A 19,188-nucleotide genomic window follows, 5' to 3' on the forward strand; every position below is an offset into this window, starting at 1 on the left:
CTGAAACTATAACTACAATATTGATACCATATGGTTTGATCCTTGATATCCATAAGGTTATCAAGGACAGTGTCAAGGATTGATACATAAGGTTCAATCCTTACATCTAAACAATCAGACTCAATTCACCTGCTGACCTATATTAATATTACACTAAAAAACCAACCCAAAACGGTCTATTTAGTGCTTTGGCAGGATTTGCTTTAATATTAAAGAATAAATCAGTATCTTCCAAGCAAAGTCAAAACAAACAAAAGATCTTGAATAAAAGTCTAAAAACCCATCAAATAAATCAACTCTAAGAAAATAAATGCCTTGTTGTATTATTGCACTACATTTTAGGTTATCACCAATTTTTGATAGTATGGGATTTACATGAAGGGCATTTGAGATACTGTGGAAAGTAACGTATGACTAAACAATGCACACACTGTGTGTATGTGTTTATGAAATACACACTTTGGATCACTGGATAAATCATGAGTCCTTTTTAAGTTTCAATACTCTCTAGTGTAAAATGGGGAAAATACCCAGAAAAGTCATCTATTAGGGTTACTTGGTAGATCAGTTAGTCATGAAATTAACATTAAACTTAATAGACTAAGAGTTAGTCAACATTGGTACATGAGTTTACATTAAAGCACTTTGTAAAGAAAATGGTATAAATGCAAATTAATGTTATATATATTAAAATATGAATGAATAATATAAAAGCACACAAAACCCATCATTTAGCTTTCCTTCAGAAAGGAAAAAAAGCTAACCTTTTCTGATTCTTTAATAGCTTAAAAATGGTTTAAAATGACTTTTGCCATTCAACTCGTATCAGTTCATGAAGCTCTAGAATAAGTAACCACTGAAGGTAAGCTATCTTTTAAACAATAAAAGCCAAACTATACTATTCCTAACACCTTTCAGTTTCTCTAAAGCCAGGAAAATAATTACTCCTCTTTTTTATCCCTTAAAATTTAAAACGTAGTTTCTACCATGTTTTCAGTAAGATTCTCATTCTGTACCAGAAAGGCAGTTCCTTGAAAACCCAAGTTTTAAATACTTAACCTTTTTTTTTTCTGTCCATAAACTAGGTATTATGTTTACACATTATCAGTAACACAGAGTCAGTATCTTGGTGTAGAACATTTATTTATTTTTCCCACGAATCACTGAAAGTTTAGGTCAGTGGGAAATAATTTTAATCAAATAATTATACATTTTCTTCCCACATATCCTGCCTTGTATTAGGAAATGACATTGTGATCCATTTCATTACAAGTAAAATATTACAAAATATTTACAGGAAAATATTAAAAATAACTCAAACACAAAAGGCAAGATGAAATAAACTGTTTTCAAAAATCTCTACTCCAGTGCCCACAGCACACAAGAGAGTCAAAACAAGTAAGCAACTAAGATCCCCCTGTGATCACAAATTCCAAAGAACTGGAGGAGGGGAAGAAACAGGATGAAAATGGTGGTGTGAAAGGGAATGGATGTTAGCAGCACTGCTTCAATAACTGATCTATTCTGGATGAAATACCCTCTTTTATGTGCAGTAAATTCTGAACAAGGCTAAATTTTAGGATATTCCTTGAACTGAAATTAGAAAATACCCTGACAATGGAAGCAGCTCTTTCATCTAAGTTTAATAAGAGCTTCTTTCTCCATGGGCCACTGTTGTGAACAGAAGCCTGTTCTGGCATCAAAAGCTGTCACAGTAGCCCTTCCATCTCTTTCATGAAAGCCTCATAGACATCATCCTTAGTTTGTACTGAGACAGGAACAGAAGGACCAGATTTGGGTGCTGCTTTGGCAAGAGGCACAGCAGAATCATCCTCTGACTTTCTCTGGGGAGCAGCAGTAGCCCCTTTATTCTCCCGACGTACTCTCAGTGCAGTGGGCACAAATCGAGTAATCTCTGCCTTGGGATTAGTGATCTGTGGCTTGGCACTGATGGTTGCTGTGGCTTTCTTCTCAATGGTGGCTGCACTCGTATCATCCGCCTTGGGTCGCTGAATCAAGTTGGGTGGGGCACTTAAAACCCCAGGGTTCGGCAAGGGAGCTGGTGGGAAAAGCCCAGGGGGGGCAGGTCCAAGGGGAGGCACCAAAGGTGGGCGCATCATGCCAGGACGAGGTGGAGGAATACCTAAATGAATAAAATAGGCAGGATGAATACTGTAAGAACTAATACAATTTAATTACTATTAAGGACATTTAAATATTGGTTACCAATTTTTTAAAAAATGGGTAACAACTTACAGAAAATAAGCTGAACTCATACTGGTTGCAATTTGAAACTCAGGAATATTTTATTATAAAACAGTATTTACCTTCAGCCTATATTCCTGCACTTACAGTAATATGTTCTCTTCTCTAAATAATGTTCTACTTTAAAATATAAAGTGACATCAACTGGTTTCAAATTACTATCTCAAATCTCACATCCCAAGATTCTATTCCAGCTGCATAGTGCAGATATTAGTAAGGACAAGGTCAGGAGACCAATGCCCATGCATTATATTTCTATTACCATTTCCCCTGCACAAAAAGGTAACAATGTGCAAGAAAGAAAATTTTAACCCTGGTCATTAAATGCACATGGAGGTCAAGCATGGTGGCTCACATTTGTAATCCCAGCACTTTGGGAGGCCAAGGCGTGTGGATCATTTAAGGTCAGGAGCTCAAGACCAGCCTGACCAACATGATGAAACCGTGTCTCTACTAAAAATACAAAATTAGCTGGGCGTGGTTGTGCACGCCTATAATCCCAGCTACTTGGGAGGCTGAGGCAGAAGAATTGCTTGAACCCAGGAGGCGGAGGTTGCAGTGAGCTGAGATCGCACCATTGCACTCCAGCCTGGGCAACAAGAGCGAAACTCCGTCTCGAAGGAAAAAAAGTGCACATGGAGTAAGAGAATGCAACTAATCACAATCTGTCATCATTACTGGAAAAGAACTCATGTCCTATGGACAGTCAGACATACACAATATTCATATACCAAGAACTGCAGATTTCAGTTCTTCAAATGCTACTTTTAAATTAAAGTACCATATTTTATCAAATCTAAGATCCTATTGATTACATAAACTCATAATTATTCTGTGTACCACTAAGAGAGAAAGAAAAAAAAAGCCCCAGATGGGACACTTAAAAGCAGATCTTCACATGAAAGTGGGACATTTCAGTGTTGTAAACTAGAAATATACCTGCCACATAAAACAAGCCCACAAGAAAATCTGCATGTCTAACCTTGACACTAGGTAGAAGAAAGGAAAAAAAAAACACTCTCTGTAATTTTAAACTTTAAGTTGGTACTCATGCGGATGCATGGAACGGCTTCATAACTACAACTAAAACCAAAAAATTATCAAATAGAGAATTTAATCCCATGTTCTCTGGCTAGAAGTCCCTCAAGCGAACCAAGTGCAAATACCCACTGGAAGAACTCTACTTCAAACCAGGTCAACAACAACTTAAAAACCACCACCGACTGTAAGATTACCTCAGATTTCAGAATACTGAAATGTGACCATATATCTTAGAACAAATTAAATAAACAGTAGGCAAAGTTTTTATTATAGAAATTGAAAGTGTCACCTGGAGGTGCAGGGGGAGGTAGCCTTGGTGGGGGTCCCCGAGGAGGGGGACCAGGAGGCAGACCTGGAGGTGGACCTGGGGGAGGGCCAGGGGGTCGGCCTGGTGGTGGTCCTGGAGGTAAAAGTCGGGGTAAGGGCCCTCGGAGTCCTGGCATTCCAGGTGGTCTCAGGAATGGAGGAGCTCCTGAAAAGGGAGAAATGATAAATTAATGTCACACAAATATACATTAAGTAATAATTATGGCTTAAAAGTAACTCAAATGTGGTTTGACTTTAACCTGAAATCAGATTAACTTCAAAAACTTAATGAAACATACATGGAAACAGAATTCACTCAATAAATATCTCAGTACAGCCGGGCACAGTACAGCCACCTCACGCCTGTAATCCCAGCATTTTGGGAGGCTCAGGCGGGTGGATCACGAGGTTATGAGTTTAAGACCAGCCTGACCAAGATGGTGAAACCCTGTCTCTACTAAAAATACAAAAAAATTAGCTGGGCATGGTGGCGGGCACTTATAATCCCTGCTACTCGGGAGGCTGAGGCAGGAGGATTGCTTGAACCCGGGAGGCGGAGGTTGCAGTGAGCCGAGATCACACCACCGCACTCCAGCATGGGGGACAGAGTGAGACTTTGTCTAAAAAAAAAATATCTGAGCACCAGAAAAATGGTACTGGATTTGTTGTGGATCTTTTCACTTTATTTCCCAACACTGACAAAAAGCGTACTCAATCACAGCTCTGCAATGCTGGAAATATAAAAAGGTGATTAAGAATTCTTAAATGGTTCCAGTATAAGCTGAAAATGGAATATAAAACACAATGCTTTGTCCCTACAAAGGACATGAACTCATCCCTTTTTATGGCTGCATAGTATTCCATGGTGTATATGTGCCACATTTTCTTAATCCCGTCTATCACTGATGGACATTTGGGTTGGTTTCAAGTCTTTGCTATTGTGAATAGTGCCGCAATAAACATACGTGTGCATGTGTCTTTATAGCAGCATGATTTAGGGGGGAGGGACAGCATTAGGAGAAAGACCTAATATAAATGAGGAGTTAATGGGTGCAGCACACCATGGCACATGTATACATATGTAACAAACCTGCATGTTATGCACATGTACCCTAGAACTTAAAATATAATGATAAAAAAAAAAGGCAAGCAAAAAAACCCCACAAAAAAACCAAAAAAACCCCCAATGCTTTAAGGACCCCTTGAAACCCATGAATATATAGATAAAGACCACTAAGAATGACATAAAATATGTAACTTTCCTTTGCACCAATCGGAAAATGATTAGCTTAACTGAAGAAAACTTAGTAGGCTGATAATAGGATGAAGGACTAAAATCACAAATAGCTGAAAAGTTCTCTGTTGTTTCATTTTATAATCTTTTTATACTTTCGAGCTGAACACTTAATAAACAGACTAATCACCTTTGCCTCTAAAAAAGAACTACAACTAAAAAACTATGCAGATTACACTGACATTCAACATTCTTAACCTAAGAACACAAGACAGTATTAACTGTGTCTTACTCCCACCTGCTGCCAATTTAGAGCTAGGTCAACCTATCATATTAAAAAACAATACTAAAGAAAGCCTCCATTACATGTTCAAGTTTCTGTCTGTTGTAATCAGAAAAACTTTGAAAACAAGAGTGCTTTGCAGAAAAACAGGTGGCTGTCAGTAGAACTATGAGTTGCAAACAATGGTTTAGGAATAAACAAGCTTTACTTGTCCTTTGAGAATCTTTCACATCTTAAGAGAATCCCATTAGGAGGAAACAAGAAAACATGAACGCTAATAACACATACTGTTTTTTGGAATGACTTCACTCTAACCTCATTTAAACTTTAGTCACATGATGTAAGTGTTTACCTGGAGGTGGACCAGGAGGGAGGCCTGTAGGTGGCCCAGGAGGCCGTAATGGTGGAGCAGGTGGTGGTCCAAGAGGTGGTGGTCCTGGCATGGGAGGTGCTTGTATCTGAGAAGGAGGAACAGACTGCAGCGGAGCCTGCTGCTGTGAAGAAGCAGTGGATGCGCCATCAGAATGGGATTCCTCTTTATGCTGTTTTTGTGATTGCTTTTCTGCTTCAGAGTCATCAGAATCATCTTCATCATCGTCCTCTGAAAATTCCTCTACTTCCCGTCCCTCCTCAGGGATTTCTTGACCTGAAAGAAATTTTAAACTCAGTAAATGGAGTTGATTCACTTTTTTACAGTTTGGAGAACAGCAATGACTGAATACACATGGTTAATAAATGTGTTCTTAAAATTAAAAACCAAATAGTCTTCTTCAATAAAATACTTAGATGTGCAAGAAATACTATTCTATACTCATCTGTATTAGTGTAGCATAGTGGAATGAACTCAGGCTTTAAAACAAGACAGACCAATATTTAAATGCCAGCCCAACCATTTACTTGCTATGTAACTTCAGGCAGCCTATATGATGGTTCCAAATCTTATTTTTGTAAAACAAGGACTTATTACTTACTTGAAGGTTGCTGAGATACTAAATGGAAAAATGTATGTAAAGCAATTAGCGTGAGGATACACCAAAAGGTGATTCACTATTTTTTCCCTGCCTTACCTGCCATACGAAGCATCATGGCTTGAAGAGGAGTCAGTTCCTTCATGTTCTTCTTTTTCTTCCTTGATTTTCCAGGCATATCTGCAAACCGTACACTCAGACCTAAGGGGTCAAAGAAGGGAGTGGAGTAGATTGGGATCAACAAAATTCAGTAAATGTTTACTATATAACAGTATAAAGTACTAGATATGACTGCTACCCACTACTTGGCAGAGGTGCAGGATGAGACAGCTATATTAATGATATGAACACCCAGATAAAAACAATGTTCTAGAAAATATAAATTATTAAAGTTGGTCAAAGAGGTGATAAGCCCAGAATATACAAAACTTAAATGGTAGTTGAAGATCTACTCCTTAAAGGCTACAAATAATTTTAGGAGGAAATTCAGCCAAACATTAAGTTACAGAAATTTCCTGATAAAGAGCATAGGAAAAGATGAAATGTTACCCAACTCATGAAGTTAGCTTAAACCTGATACCAAAACTCATCTATTGGCCAACATAAAATATAAGCAAGTTATACATGTTTATAGCAGCACAATTTGCAATTGCAAAAATATGAAACCAATCTAAATGTCATCAACCAACCAATGGTTAAAGAATGGTATACATCCACCATGGAATACTACTCAGCCATAAAATGGAACAAAATAATGGCCTTTATAGCAACTTGGATGGAGTTGGAGGCCATTACTCTAAGTGAAGTAACTCAGGAATGAAAAACCAAATACTGTATGCTCTCACTTGTAAGTGGGAGCTAAGATATGATACCATGGACTTTGGGGACTCAGTGGGGAAGGGTGGGAGGGGAGTGAGGGAAAGGAGACTACAGACTGGATACAATGTATACCCTACTTGGGTGAGGGATGCATCAAAATCTCAGAAATCACCATTAAAGAACTTATCCATGTAACCAAACACAACCTGTTCCCCCAAAACTATCAAAATTAAAATTTACAAAAAGGAAAAAAATATATAAGCAAGTTGAATCCAAGTATTCTAAAAGCCAGCAATGTAGTTCACTACAATAAAGAACTTACAAAGAACAAAAAAAAAGTTACATCCCAACAGATATAAAAAAATACTTATGATTAAAAAAAAAAAAAAACTCTTAGCAAGCTAAGACTAAAAAGAACTTTTTTTTTTTTTTTGAGACGGAGTTTTGCTCTTGTTGCCCAAGCTGGTGCGATCTCAGCTCACCGCAAACTCTGCCTCCCAGGTTCAAGTGATTATCCTGCCTCAGCCTCCCGAGTAGCTGGGATTACAGGCATGTGCACCCACGCCCGGCTAATTTTGTATTTTCAGTAGAGACGGGGTTTCTCCATGTTGGTCAGGCTGTCTCGAACTCCTGACCTCAGGTGATCCACCCACCTCAGCCTCCCAAAGTGCTGGGATTACAGGCATGAGCCACCGTGCCCGGCCTAAAAAGAACTTCTTAATTGACTAAGGCTATCCATTGGACGCTGGATAGGAGTATTTTTAGTTAGTAAACATTTTAGGAGGAGAATAGTTCCATGTGAACAGGACTTTAGTTTTGTTTACCCTGTATCCTTAGTGCCTAGAAAAAATGCCGTGTGTATAGTAAAAACTCAATAAATATTAGCTGAGTGAATATCAACTCAGAGTTGGGATGGCCATTTTCAGAACATGTGTATTGATGAGAATATATAAGAAAAATGTGGTTGGGTGCTGTGGCTCATGCCTCTATTCCCAGCACTTTGGGAGGCCGAGGTGGGCAGATCACCTGTGGTCAGAAGTTCGAAACCAGCCTGGTCAACATGGTCAAACCCCGTCTCTACTAAAAATACAAAAATTAGCCGTGCATGGTGGTGGGTGCCTGTAATTCCAGCTACGTGGGAGACTGAGGCAGGAGAATCGCTTGACCCCCGGGAGATGAAGGTTGCAGTGAGTTGATATTGTGCCACTGCACTCCAACCTGGGTGACAAGAGTGATATTGTCTCAAAAAAAAAGATAAAAGAAAAAAGAAAAAAAAAATCTGTCGGCAGAATAAAAAGAAGGCAAGAGACCACATAGACCCAGAAAAAAGTGGAGCTGCCGTGGCTCTAATGGCTTTCTACTTTCCAGTACTAGTTCCTACCTAACAGTCCTGTATAATAATCTTTCATTACCAGCTCTATTATTTTTAACTAGCTTTTTTGTGTTTGCAACCACAATTCTTAAGACACAGCAGGAGAAAAATTTGTCATTATCAATATTAACATTAGTATTACATAGTATTATATAAATATTCTGTTGTAGGCTACAAAAACAATCCCAAAAGAAGCTCCAAAACTGCTGAGGTTTGATAGAATTGGTGTGCATTTTGCACTGTCAGTACCTATTAACGATGCTTAAAATTTTCTTGACAAATGTCCTATTTGAATTTTTTTTTTTTTTTGACACGGAGCCTCACTCTGTTGCCCGGGTTGGAGTGTAGTGGCACGATCTCGGTTTACTGCAAGCTCCATCTCCTGGGTTCAAGCCATTCTCCTGCCTCAGCCTCCCAAGTAGCTGGGACTATAGGTGCCCGCCACCACGCCTGGCTAATTTTTTGTATTTTTAGTACAGACGGGGTTTCACCCTGGTAGCCAGGATGGTCTCGATCTCCTGACCTTGTGATCTGCCTGCTGCGGCCTCCCAAAGTGCTAGGATTACAGGCGTGAGCCACCGCGCCTAGCCTGAATTTTTTAATAATAAACATACACATTATAGATACAATATGTTTCATGATTCCACTCTTGAGTGTACCTGGGTTATAAATATGATCCTGGTTCATGTAAGATACTATAAAAGGGCTTCAAAGGTAGATATTTAAACAGATTTATAAAATACAACATCAATGTTTTTCTTAATATGGCTATTCTCCTTTCCTATAACATACCCATAAAAATACATGTTTATGCTGTTGAATAGTTATACCTTTTACCCCGAAGTGAACTTTTGCATAGACATTTTTATTACACACAGTTTGTTTTTCCTCATAAACATCCACTGAGTACTTACTGTGTCAAAAACTTTCAAAATTTTAGTATATAAAGATGAATATAGCTATGATCCCTACTTCCAAAGATTTCAGAGTACTCTCACAGATTCACTGATAAATTAGGACCTTCAGCTTGTCTTTTCTTTATTGATCAATACCATGGATCTTCATCCGCACATACCTGACTTCTTTTCTTCATTGTTGTCTCTCTCACCATCATCACGGTGCACAAATTCATCCCCGTCACTTTCTCCATCTGATTTGTCGGTGTCACTGTCATCAGTACTGTCATCATGCTTATCTTGATCCATGTCCTCAGGATAGCCATCATCTTCACTGGTGCTAGAAATATCATCATCATGACCTCGCTGGGCTGAAAAGTGGGAAAGGAACATGGAGAAGTAATATGATTGGACCCTCCATGACATGGTACCCAGAAATACAGAAAATTATCCTATTTAACTCTCACTGTAACAACTTAATGCTTACAAAAAAACATTCCTGTATATAGCTATTCATACAGTCTAACAATATTTTCATTTGCCAATAATTTTAAACACTTCTTTTTGGTAATTTAAGATTTTTTTTAAAAGAGGTTCTACTTTGAAAACCCATTTCCTCCTTTAGCAACAATCATGCTTGTATACACATACACAGTCAGTGAATGTATACAACGATGCTCTAGTCTGATGACAGTAAAGCTAAAAGGGAACCAGATATACAAGTCTTAAGGGATTAGTAGCAAGAGTGACATCTCCAAGGAAAGCCTGACTTAAAACACAATAAACATTTCTATACTTATGTATGATGCTTTTACTTGAGTAGATCCTATGATTTATCCAACTGTATGTATATTAGTATGTACATGATATCCTCTCATTTACTTCCTAAGTTCTGAGGGTGGTGAACAATATGTTAAACAGGCCTAACACAAAAAATGATAGTTATAACAGCAAAGGAACAGTCACTTCTCACCAAGTTCAGGACTATATAACATGTCTTCATCTCGCCTACGAGGGGGAAGATCTAGGGCAAAACCCACTTTACGGCCATACATCTGCACGACTTGAGGAGGAGGTGGACCAGGGGGAGGGCCAGGAGGTTTTCTGCCAGGGGGCAAACGTGGAACACCATGTCCAAGAAGAGGAAGGATAGAAACTGCCCGAGTTGGAGGTCTGTTAACAAAAAAACAAAAACAAAAAAATCCCCACAGTAATCACTTAAGAGGAATGAGATATTTATTTTCTCTTCTAAACAATTTTCAAGGGATTTATTTTACATTTAATCAAATGTCACACTGTTTACATCCACATTGTCTTTATTTCCCCCTGCATTAATTTTGGCACTGGACAGTCAATTTGTGCCTTTACTAAATGCTCTCTGATTGTGACACTGCTTCCTTACCCATAGGCTGAGGTTTTCTTTAGTATAGAGGGTGGCTGGGCACCAGGAAGTGGAATGTCCTGGATCAAAATGTTGGAAGGAGCATGTGGCATATCCGGCAAAGGAATACTCTCCACTTCCACATGCTGAGCATTCTGAAAGAGAGAGAACCATTCAATAGTACGATAAAAAAGTCATCCACTAACTAAACACTAAAAATGACAAGTCAGCTGTTTCATAATTTGGACACGCTTTCCAACTAACATAAATATCACTAAAAACCCCCACAAAAATAATCTCACGTCAATACTTAACAGATTGTCAAAGAACTGAAAGAAACCTTCACTTTTAAAAACACTAAAACCCAGCAGCTTTTTCTCCTCTTATCAGGTAATTCTTTTTGGATGTGATTCGAAATAGCTGTTGTTTAGAGAAACCCAACTGTTACAAGTATCTAGCATCAGACCTACCCCATTTAATATGCAGGGTGACAGAAAAATACATGTCGGGCTGGGCGTGGTGGCTCACGCCTGTAATCCCAGCACTTTGGGAGGCTGAGGCGGGTGGATCACGAGGTCAGGAGTTTGAGACCAGCCTGGCCAAGATGGTGAAACCCCGTCTCTACTAAAAATACAAAAATTAGCCGGTTGTGGTGGTGTGCGCCTGTAGTCCCAGCTACTCAGGAGGCTGAGGGAGGAGAATTGTTTGAACCTGGGAGGCAGAAGTTGCAGTGAGCCTGGGCAACACAGTGAGACTCGGTCTCAAAAACAAAAAACAAACAAACAAAAATAAAAATAATACATGTCAACTAACAAATAGTATATATCTAGTGGTGGAGGTTGGGCTCATTAGCTTGCCTATGTTGAATTTCTGTTGTGTATTAGCTTAACTAAGCAAGTTAACTTGTGCCTTCATCTGTAAAATGGGAGACATATTACCTCCTTTACAGAAATTATAGCATTTGATTTTTTCCCATCTTTATTTTGAGGTAAACAAAATGTACAAATTCAGTAAGTTCTGACAAATGCATATACCTCATACTCCTTCCCAATCCATCTCTATCATCCCCAAAGGCAACCACGGCTATATCTTTTTTTCCTGCACAGATTAGCTGTGACTATTCTAGAATTTCATAAAAATGAAATCATAACAATGAAATAAACTTAGCATGTTTTTGAGATTTATTCATAATTTTTCTTTTTTTATTCCATGCTGTTTTGAGTATTAGATTATTCCTTTTATTGCTGAATAGTATCTGATTGTATAAATATGCTACAGTTTAATTATCCATTATCCTATTAGTGAACACATAGGCTGATCCTAGTTTTTGAATTAATTTCTTCTGTTTAAATAAAAAGGATTAGATTTGCTGGTTCACACGGTAGGTATATGTTTAGTTTTAGAAGAAACTGCTATGAGGAAGAGGTTCAACATGACTAATTCTTCCATTAACTTTTTAAATCTAAGTACAGGTTGAGCATCCCTAATCTGAAAATCTGAAATGCTCCAAGATCCTAAACTTTTTGACTCCCACATGATGCCATGGTGGAAAAATCCACACCTGACCTAATGTGATGGGTCGTAGTTTTGTTTCATGCACAGAATTTATAACATTATCTTCAGGCTATGTTAATTTCATGCTTAGACTAGGGTGCCATCCCCCAAATATATGCAAATATATGCAAAAACAAAACAAAATAAAAAACAACACTAAATCCGAAACACTTCTGGTCCCAAGCACTTTGCATAAGGGATACTCAATCTGTGTAATATTTTAGTTTATCTCTAAAAAGAAAACCTTGATTACCTTGACAGCATCAAAATATTGGCTAAGTTGAGCCCTCTTCTGTTCATATTCTACTTCTAGCTTTCTCAATTCTTTGTAAATATCTGGATTCTCTTTTTCATAGAGTCGTAGAATACGTTCGAAGGTTTCACGCAGTTTTTTACGCTTGTCTTTCAGTACTTTCTCATTTAATTGTGGCTGTTGCACTGGGTTAAACTCTAAGAGAAAAAGTAGATTATGGAATTAAATATAAGAGGCCACTTCAATTAGGTATCAATAGGTTACATAATAAAAACCTCCATATATGCTAAAAATTTTTTAAGAGATCTAGATACCCAGACATACTCTTTTCAATTTTATTCAAGGAACTACAATATTTATTAAAATCCCCACTCTTTTTAGATGGCCACTAATTTTACCTTTCTCAGAAATGCCACCTAATTGATTTTCATCTTCATTGTAATAAAAATCAATTTTCACTGCTCTGTGCTGAAAACCTGGTGAAGATTCTGTCAGATTTGTGTTTACATACCATATTAGTCCTGTCAAATTTTGAGATCTATTAGCTGGGTGTGGTGGTGCATGCCTGTTGTCCCAGCTATTTGGGAGGCTGAGGCAGAAGAATCGCTTGCATCTGGGAGGCAGAGGTTGCAGTGAGCTGAGATCGCACCACTGCACTCCAGCCTGGGCAACAAGAGCAAAACCTCGTCTCAAAAAAAAAATTTTTTTTTGAGATCTTCGGCATTTTACTTGAACTCTCAAGTAAAATTTTTGTAATAAAGCTATGATGATACAATGGGATTACGAATAAAATATCTGGTAGTGTTTGACTCACCACTTAACTATAATCTTTATAACAGATCTGTATTCCTGGCCTAGCTACCAAACAATCCTTTTTCTCCCCAACTAATCATGTGTCAACATGGGGCTTAACTGCAGGTCCTCTATCCCAAGAATAAGACCTCCAGGCCTGTCTGGTCAATCATATCCCCCTATTTTCCTTTTTAGTGAATCACTCAGAGATCAATGAGCACATGATCCAAACTAGGGCCAGAACTTTCCCCGAGATTTTAAATGTAGATGTGAGAGACAGAAACTCTCAAGATTTTCTTTCTGGATGTGTTATCTAGAGATAAAACAAATCTAGAGCTGCCTGTGGCCTTGTCTCCCAATCATCACTAATTACACACATATATTCCACCTTCCATCCCAAGGAGAAGTTCATCAGTAGTAAGCTGAATGAGGCTAACAGAGACCAGACTAGACAGATGGACAGTACTGATGATGAGATTGGATTTTGAGGTTAGTTTCAGGGATTTCTCTTTTTTCATGTTCAGACTTCTTAATTAAGAGAGCCAATGCATGCTTTTTTCTGCCTTAACTAGTCTGTATTGAGTTTTATAAATTGTAACTAGACTCCTGATGAATAGTATTCTCTTTACCCCTTTCCTTTTTCTTAAAAGAATAACAAGTTTATCTTCTTCCTTAAATCCTATTAACTATTATTAATCTTGGTAATTTATTCAAATCTAGAGGGTGTTCTTACACTATACTATTTCTAGTGTGATTAGTAAAAGCATTGAATGCCTGAGCTTTAATCTCAGCTTTGCCACTACATAGCAGTGTGATCTTGAGAAACCTATGTAATCTTTCTGTGCCCGAGTTTCCTTACCTGTAAAATAGTGACAGTGCAACTACTCTAAAAAATCGTGAGGATTAGAAAACTAGTGGGAAAAAACTGGTGCACAGGTGTGTAGCAAGATAACTACTCAAGAAACCTCAGTTATTACTATTAGCTCCTTTTAAAACAACACATAACATTTGGGGTCATTTAATGAAGGATTCTCTGATTCCGAAAGGGAAGTAATTATCCCTGCTGATATTTAGACCAGATGCAAGAAGTGAAATCAGTTACAGCTGAACTGGGAAAGATCTGGGATCTTGAAGCCTGACCCAGAACTCTTACACAGGTTAGCTGCACAGATTCTTCCACATTATTTCAGAAACCTTGTAATAGCATAATGCCATGACTGAATTTTTTCTTGTACTGCATTTAATGTATCATTGAGGAGTTTCATTGCATCTCTTTTACTTACTACTCTGTTTTTGGGCAAACCATGGAACTTGTAACGATCACTTTAAAATGCTATTTTACAAAAGTGGCAAAGGGTAGAAGACAAAGTGGCAAAAACTTGACAGGTGAAAAGTACATGGAAGTTAACTAGACTGTTTTATTTTCTGCATGTCTGAAAACTTCTATTAAAAAAAACAAAATATTCTACATGTTCTAGTATTAAACAGGAAGGGTATTTGTGGGTTAGGATAAAATTTCCAGTGGCAACATCAACGATTTTCAAACTTAGATCCAAAAAAAGATAACATGCAGCTATTTCATGTGATTCCAGTTATAACAAAGCAGCGATACTTACAATGCATATGAAGAGTGAATAAAATTATTCTATAAAATGTGAAAAAGGCAGAGAATCCTGGTATAGTATTTTATATATTTGGTTTTAGGTATTTGATGATTTTTTTTCTATATCCTTACTAAACAGTCAAGTATCTTTTTGGATATTCTGACTGGAAAAATTGGAAACTGCCTTATATTGACAGGGGTGTAATACATAGATTTACATGGTAGTTGCCAACATTAAATAAAAGACGACAAACAAAAAACCCAAGGTTATTTCATAAACCAGATTTAAGTCTTCTCCTGAAAACCAAGCTGGCCAAACTGCTTCTGTTATCTCATAATAACAATTAGCCGAAAGCCAAATAATCACTTCTCTCTTATTCTGGTATATGGGGTCTCCAGTTTGCAACAGCCCTCTAGCACTCCATTTTGTTTCCCTGAAACTAACATTAAATCCAAGCATCAAATGTCCTCATGCTGTTCTGTTTTACTTATGCCTATGCTGCTTCACTCATTACCTGCCTGCCTCTGTATGTGTCAGACTGTTATAGCTGCCTGTTTGTAAATTCTTACCCATTTCATCTAGTTTCTCCATGTCTCGGATTATCTGTTTTGGATCCTTCATCTTTAAAACTGCAGCTCGAACCATCATGCGCTGTTTTTTGTTCTTAGAAAAACAAAAGAAGGCCAGATGTCAAGACGTCAGGCACTCATGAGTTTTACTTCAACCCACTTTAAGAATCTGAACAGAATAACTCCTTGGCTTCTGATCACTTGTTTCGACCACCAGAAACAGCTATGTAATTTTTTGCCTTAAAAACGTTTACATTTGTCAAAAAGATAAAGAAATGCTATTTTTAAGATGTGTTTTCTTAGTAAAGTATTTCTTTGAGCTCTGTGAGGTCTTTAGCAGTTACTTAAACACACACACTTAAAATTTCTTTTTTTAAACCCCTTATGTTCTTGAAGACCTTGGGTGATTGTTCCTGCCCCTTGTTCTAAAACCTCTGCTAGCTGAAGTCCAAAGTTTGTTGTTTTTTTTTTTTTTTTCCAAAAAAAAAAAAAGGAAAGGTTGAAGCTAAATTCTAAAATTAAAGAATATTTTAAAATTTTGCAGAAGTTAATGCTAAACATGAAAACACAACTGAACATTATTTAAAATCTGTGTTGCTTCAATGTATTAAAGCACAATACTATAAAGCAAATCCTTTCTTACTCTGTTGAAGTACTTTGCCACAAATTCAACAGCTAAGAGGAAAATGCTAATCAGGAAAAGAAAGGTAATATATTTATAAATATTATAAGCCAATATATATATTTAAGCTAATGTAATATACATAATAGTTAATCAGGAAAATGGATAAAGTGATCTAGCATCATGTTTTTTCCATCCTCACTGGTAGATTTTAAAAGTTATGTTTTAATAAATAACAAAAAAGAATTATTTTCCAAAGTATTTTTTAACTCACTGGAAAAGTAATCAAAAATGGCATTATAACTTGTAGTGAGCTTCTCTGCAAAGTTACTTCAGTTCCTAAATATAGTAAAGTTTGGCTTAGTATATCTTACAGTTTTTATAAAAAGCATAAAGCATCTTTTCTAGAAAATATTAGAAATGTTATTCTGAAACCCACTAATCCCAAACCACAAGATGTGCCAAATAGTACTTAAAGTTTTATAAGATGCCTCTGAAATCATACCTTCTTTAATTCTCTCTTCCGGGCTTCCTTTCCTTTAAAAGGAGAGAGGGAGATATAATAAAATTTTTGAATCTTGAACATTAGCATTTCCTTCAATTTCATACAGGTAATTCTTTATTGTGGGAAGTTATAGTATGCACTGTAAAACAGCAGCATCTTTGGCCTCTATCCACTACATGCCAAGAGCATCCCTCTAATTATGACAACCAAAAATGTCAAGACATTTTTGTTTAATGTTCCATAAAAAACAACTATGAATCTGAAAGAAAAAGATAACATAAAATGCGAAACAAGGGCTCGCAAAACTAATTTGCTCAAAATTTCAAATACAAAAAGAAAACTTTCAGCCAATTCTACTTTGCAAGTCAATCAAATCTGAAAACTAAAATATGGGTACTAATTTCTTTGCATGTTTAACGTCTTAATGTTCCCATCCAAACACTGAATATACAATTTATTCCTCCTATCACTGCTGGTCTTGTAATTAAGCCACAGAGAAATAAATTCCCTAATATGTGCAATTTTTAACACTCTCCTACTTCATCATTCCACACTAATGGACACTTACGGGCTTGGTCTGTGGGGTTCATAAATTTTCCACTCTTGGTGGATGATGTAGATCTCCGTCCCATGTTGACAATTTGTATGGTTTACTTGTTCATTAAAAAAAGAAAAACCTGTGAAGGTGAAGACAAAGAAATAGCTTATATCTCCTAAATTTATTTCTTCCTTTTTCTAGTCCCTACCAATCTCTGAAAAAAAAAATTCCTTTAATTAGAAATTCTGTGAGACTGTTCTTTCCTTAGTTTTGACTTTAATGTCCAAGAAAGATGGCATTAAGTTTCTTGACCATGAAAATTTAGATCTCCATCATTCTTTGGAAATGTGATGAGTGTGAAGACCACTTTGAATATCCTCAAGTCATTACTTTATCTTTTTTCTTATGGATCACAGCACTGACTTTGTCAACTGATAAAAAAACAACTAGAAAATGCTTTAACGATATGGCACAAACCATGAACATCAGAATTCATTAGTCCTTCTTCTATAACCTCCCTTTATTAACACGTAATTGTAAAAGAAGAATACGAACGGAATGGGGGTAATGGATCTAGGCTCAAAACAAACACCTCACCCTTGCCTCGCTCCATGGTTTTTCTTGGCATGTATGCTGTACATTCTCAACACTTCTAAGACACTAAAAACTCATTCATTTAAGCATATTTAATTCAGATATAATGCTTGACTCTCAAGAGTTCAAAACACAACTAAAAATGCAAGTATTTGAAATTAGTGCTACACTGAGAGCTCCCCAAAATTTAAATATTAAGACACATATTTTTCTAATACCTGACTCCCAATATATATTTCTTAAGGTAACTAAAGGGAATACTTATTCTTGTTTGAGGAAAAAATATTTTGTAAGCTAAAACTTTTATTAACACAATACCCTATTACATGACTTCTTCCTCTTATTCCAAAAGAATGGGGCTTAATTTTTTGAAGCATTCTTTCCAGTAACAAAGGTGGACAAATTTGTTTCCTTTTGCAAGCAGACACTTTTTAAAGGGAAGAAAGGGAAGATTTTCAGACCAGTTTGTTACAGTTAATGTGTCTTTCGCCAAGTGTCCAATTGCCCCGAAAGCCAGATGTTTCAGAAAGCTAGATGTTTCATAGCTGTTCTGGTAGCAATTACTTCAAGACGGTGGTGTCAAAGGCTCTGATTTTTAGCTTCCTCATCTAAAAAATGGGGACATCAATCACTTTATAACAAAGCTCTGATGATACAACGGGATTACAAATAAAATATCTTGTGATGTTTGACTCACTATTTAACTATAATCTTTATAATGCATCCATATTCCTGCCCTAGCTACCATACACCCTGTCAAGTGGTTTCCTTCTCAGAAAAACTGGGGGGTGGAGGTGTGGGTGGGAGAGCAGCAGGGAGTAGTAGGAGGTAGGGAAGGAAGAAAACATGCAAAATTCGTACAAATACAAGCTCTCCCATCGTTGATTGCCTGCGTTTTTCGTGCTTTCCTTTCTCAAGCGGGCTCATGTTCTGAATCTCCTCCCCCACAAATGAAACACAACGGATACGAATTACAGAGAATTTTACGGAAGATACGGGAGCTTAAGTCTGCAAAGATTAGTTTTTTGTCTACAAGCGGGGGCGACTGGAAAAATCAAGCCAAATAACCGTTGGGGAACTGTAAATAGCCAAAAAACCTTCAATGGGATAGGGTCCAGGTCCACCAAAGGAGGCAACACCAGCAACTGCCGAAACCATAGTGACGGTTGACCGACCATGACTCGAGGTACAAGACGTCAAACCTAAGGCTACCAATCAACGTGCATAGGAAGCGGCCCCAACCGCCCCGGGCGATGCCAACCGCGTAACCACTGGTCGCCGCGCCACCCCAGGCCCTGGAATACCCCAGTCCGCAACCGGGAGACCCCAGCCGGGGAGAGGAGGAGCGGGGCAAAGGGACTGGGTGTCCCCCAAGCCACTGCGCGGGCCGTGGAAGGGACGAAAGAGATGAGGAAAAGAAGTAGAGCAACTCCATACACTCACACTTCTGCTGTGCTCCCAGGACTACGAGAAGCGGGCAGGGGGCGATTCCCGGCCTCTTTCACTTCGTAAGGGCCTTCAACTCGGCCTCTCGGTCTACCCCTCAGCTACCGCCATCTTGAAACCTCGCGCCCCTCCGCAATCCTTACGTC

General features: G+C 37.7%; 1 protein-coding gene across 1 annotated transcript; it reads right to left on the bottom strand.

Moving 5' to 3' along the window:
* Positions 1-1,124: 1,124 nt before the first annotated feature.
* WBP11 (WW domain binding protein 11) lies at positions 1,125-19,182 on the bottom strand. The gene is made up of 12 exons (XM_050749481.1): positions 19,040-19,182; positions 17,033-17,141; positions 16,465-16,496; positions 15,338-15,431; positions 12,373-12,569; positions 10,587-10,720; positions 10,158-10,357; positions 9,364-9,555; positions 6,197-6,298; positions 5,482-5,775; positions 3,596-3,778; positions 1,125-2,143 (listed from the first exon to the last, which is right to left on the bottom strand). Exons 2-12 carry the CDS (start codon positions 17,094-17,096, stop codon positions 1,710-1,712), a joined length of 1,926 nt encoding a protein of 641 aa, XP_050605438.1. The 5' UTR covers positions 17,097-17,141; positions 19,040-19,182; the 3' UTR covers positions 1,125-1,709.
* Between the last annotated feature and the right edge of the window lie 6 nt (positions 19,183-19,188).

The sequence above is a fragment of the Macaca thibetana genome, chromosome 11, assembly GCF_024542745.1.
Source record: "Macaca thibetana thibetana isolate TM-01 chromosome 11, ASM2454274v1, whole genome shotgun sequence".
NCBI classification, from domain to species: domain Eukaryota; kingdom Metazoa; phylum Chordata; class Mammalia; order Primates; family Cercopithecidae; genus Macaca; species Macaca thibetana.

Excerpts from the sequence above, each read along its gene's own strand:
- WBP11 (XM_050749481.1), bottom strand. The coding sequence starts at position 17,096 with ATGGGACGGAGATCTACATCATCCACCAAGAGTGGAAAATTTATGAAC. Across the intron at positions 16,497-17,032 it reads GAACCCCACAGACCAAGCCC|GAAAGGAAGCCCGGAAGAGA; the intron begins GTAAGTGTCCAT and ends CTCCTTTTAAAG. Across the intron at positions 5,776-6,196 it reads CATGATGCTTCGTATGGCAG|GTCAAGAAATCCCTGAGGAG; the intron begins GTAAGGCAGGGA and ends AATTTCTTTCAG.